This window comes from Plectropomus leopardus, unplaced genomic scaffold, assembly GCF_008729295.1.
Source record: "Plectropomus leopardus isolate mb unplaced genomic scaffold, YSFRI_Pleo_2.0 unplaced_scaffold22949, whole genome shotgun sequence".
Taxonomy (NCBI): domain Eukaryota; kingdom Metazoa; phylum Chordata; class Actinopteri; order Perciformes; family Serranidae; genus Plectropomus; species Plectropomus leopardus.
The window spans coordinates 63-2,039 of NW_024624880.1; the positions used below are offsets into that span (position 1 = coordinate 63).

At 42.4% G+C, this 1,977-nt stretch overlaps 1 protein-coding gene across 1 annotated transcript; it reads right to left on the reverse strand.

Annotated features, from left to right (window-relative positions):
- Positions 1 to 287: 287 nt before the first annotated feature.
- LOC121966059 (NAD-capped RNA hydrolase NUDT12-like) lies at positions 288 to 1,964 on the reverse strand (the record flags this gene model as incomplete). The annotated part of the gene is made up of 3 exons (XM_042516158.1): positions 1,754 to 1,964; positions 741 to 1,044; positions 288 to 552 (listed from the first exon to the last, which is right to left on the reverse strand). Coding segments are annotated over exons 1-3 (775 nt in total), but the record flags the coding sequence as incomplete, so codon positions are not given.
- Between the last annotated feature and the right edge of the window lie 13 nt (positions 1,965 to 1,977).

The following is a 1,977-nucleotide window of genomic DNA, read 5'->3' on the forward strand; positions in this document are numbered from 1 at the left end:
TAATTACAGACTTTTTTGAATTTTTAGTTTTTTTTTTTCCAGTTTATTGTTCGTTTTTTAAACTTTTTAAATCAAATTTTCAGTTTATTTTCTTGCACTTTTCACTAATTTCTTGCTCTTTCTTTTTGTTGCGTTCTTTCCACATTTTTGAAAGAAATCAAGCCAATTTGCTCCAGTTTTAAAGGGTTAAATTGAGTCTAGAATATTGACTCACACGTCAGTAATATGACATCTTTTGTTTCAGTCAAAATGATCCCCAAAAGAAAAAGACCCTGTGTCTTCCTCACCAGCCTCTTCCTCACTGAGCTTCAGCAGATCTCTGTTTGGCGTCTTTGGGAAGCAGCAGTTTTTTTCTCGGCAGCGTTTCAGAAGTTCAGCGGCGTCTTCGTCCGTGTTGATGGCAAACCAAGCAGGAGGCTCCTGGACGACATCCACCGTCTGAGAGGAAGCTTTGTTCCTCTTCTCCACGCCGAGGAAGATGAGCACAGTCGTAGGTTTCAGGAGAAGATCTTCAACCGCCTCATAGCTGAACCGGCACAGCTTGGTCTCAACCTGTGAAACGTTAGAAACGTTATCATTAGACAACTTAAATCTTTTATGTGGGAAAACAACGATACGTAACACCTGCATCGACATCTGGTACCTGCTAGTTTACAAGACATTAGAAATGGTCGTGAATGTTCCAAAACCCACGCAAATCTTCGGTACTAATGAAAAATAACTCGTCTTCGGCGACGCACCGCTGCTTTGGCGTCGGCCTGCGGGCTGCTGACCATGGGGCTGAGGCTGGAGAACAGCAGGTAGACTGTCCGTGGGTCGCTCTGTTTACTCTGCAGCCACGCCTCGTCCGTCCTCTTGGCGCTCAGCCGGTCCAGCGTCTCTCTGCTGAAGTAGTTCTCCTGCTGGTGGACGTCGGAGCCCGGCAGGACTCGCCGGCTGCCGTCGTCCCCCCGGGCCAGCAGGTTAGAGATGTGTCTGTGGCCCCAGAACTTGGCGATGTCGTAGGCGGTCTGAGACGAGCTGTTCACCGAGAACTTGTCGCAGCTTGAGGATCAAAAACAGAAATTAGAGATTAGAGAAAAAGCAATGAGTCTTCAATGCTGTTGACAGTTGTTTGCAAATATTTACATTAACCTGGAAATCAAACACTTCAGTTACACTGGTCACACGTTAGATTTAGAAATATGACCTGAAATTCTGTGTTTATTTATGCACTAAACCAGAAAAATGAGTAATTTCATTGAGGATGTAAGAGTTTATACAGTGGTAAAAAGTGCATTTACTGCACTGTTTACCTATTTACTGTAGTTAACCCCTCGAGACCTTGAGGCTTGAGAAGAAATAACCTAGAAATTAGCAAGAAATTAGCCTAAAAATGAACAAAAACAAAACAAAAAAATCATGAAGAAGGGTGCCTAAAAGTTATTTCAAAGATATTTTAATTTTGTAAAATAATTTTAAATATTTTATTCTGATAACTATGAATACAGCTCTATGGACATTTTTCTCCAACTCTTTAAAAAATAAATTCCATTTCTTGCCAAGTTGCTCAAGAAAGAAAAAAAGATGTTGATACACGTTTCAAAGGGTTAAGTCTAATTCTGAGTTACTTTATACTTTATCATATTTTAGAGGTAAATGTTGTATTGTTTGTTGATTCAGATTATAAATATAAAATATAATGAAAAAATAAAATTTATAATTCTAGATGAAATTCACATTTTCATTTTCTCTTCATCTCAGCTCACTGTACCCATGAGACAGCAGCTCCTCCGCCACCTGGTACTGTCCATTGCGAGCGGCGAGCATCAGCGCTGTCCAGCCGCTGTATCCCGTCTGGTTGATGAGCGAGGGGGCGTGGGACAGCAGCGTGGACACCTGAGTCAGGTCTCCTCTGGCGGCAGCGTCCAAAAACCTCTCCACCATCTCCTCCGTTGCACTCAGCTGGAGGCTCGTCATGGTGGCTGCCTGATGACA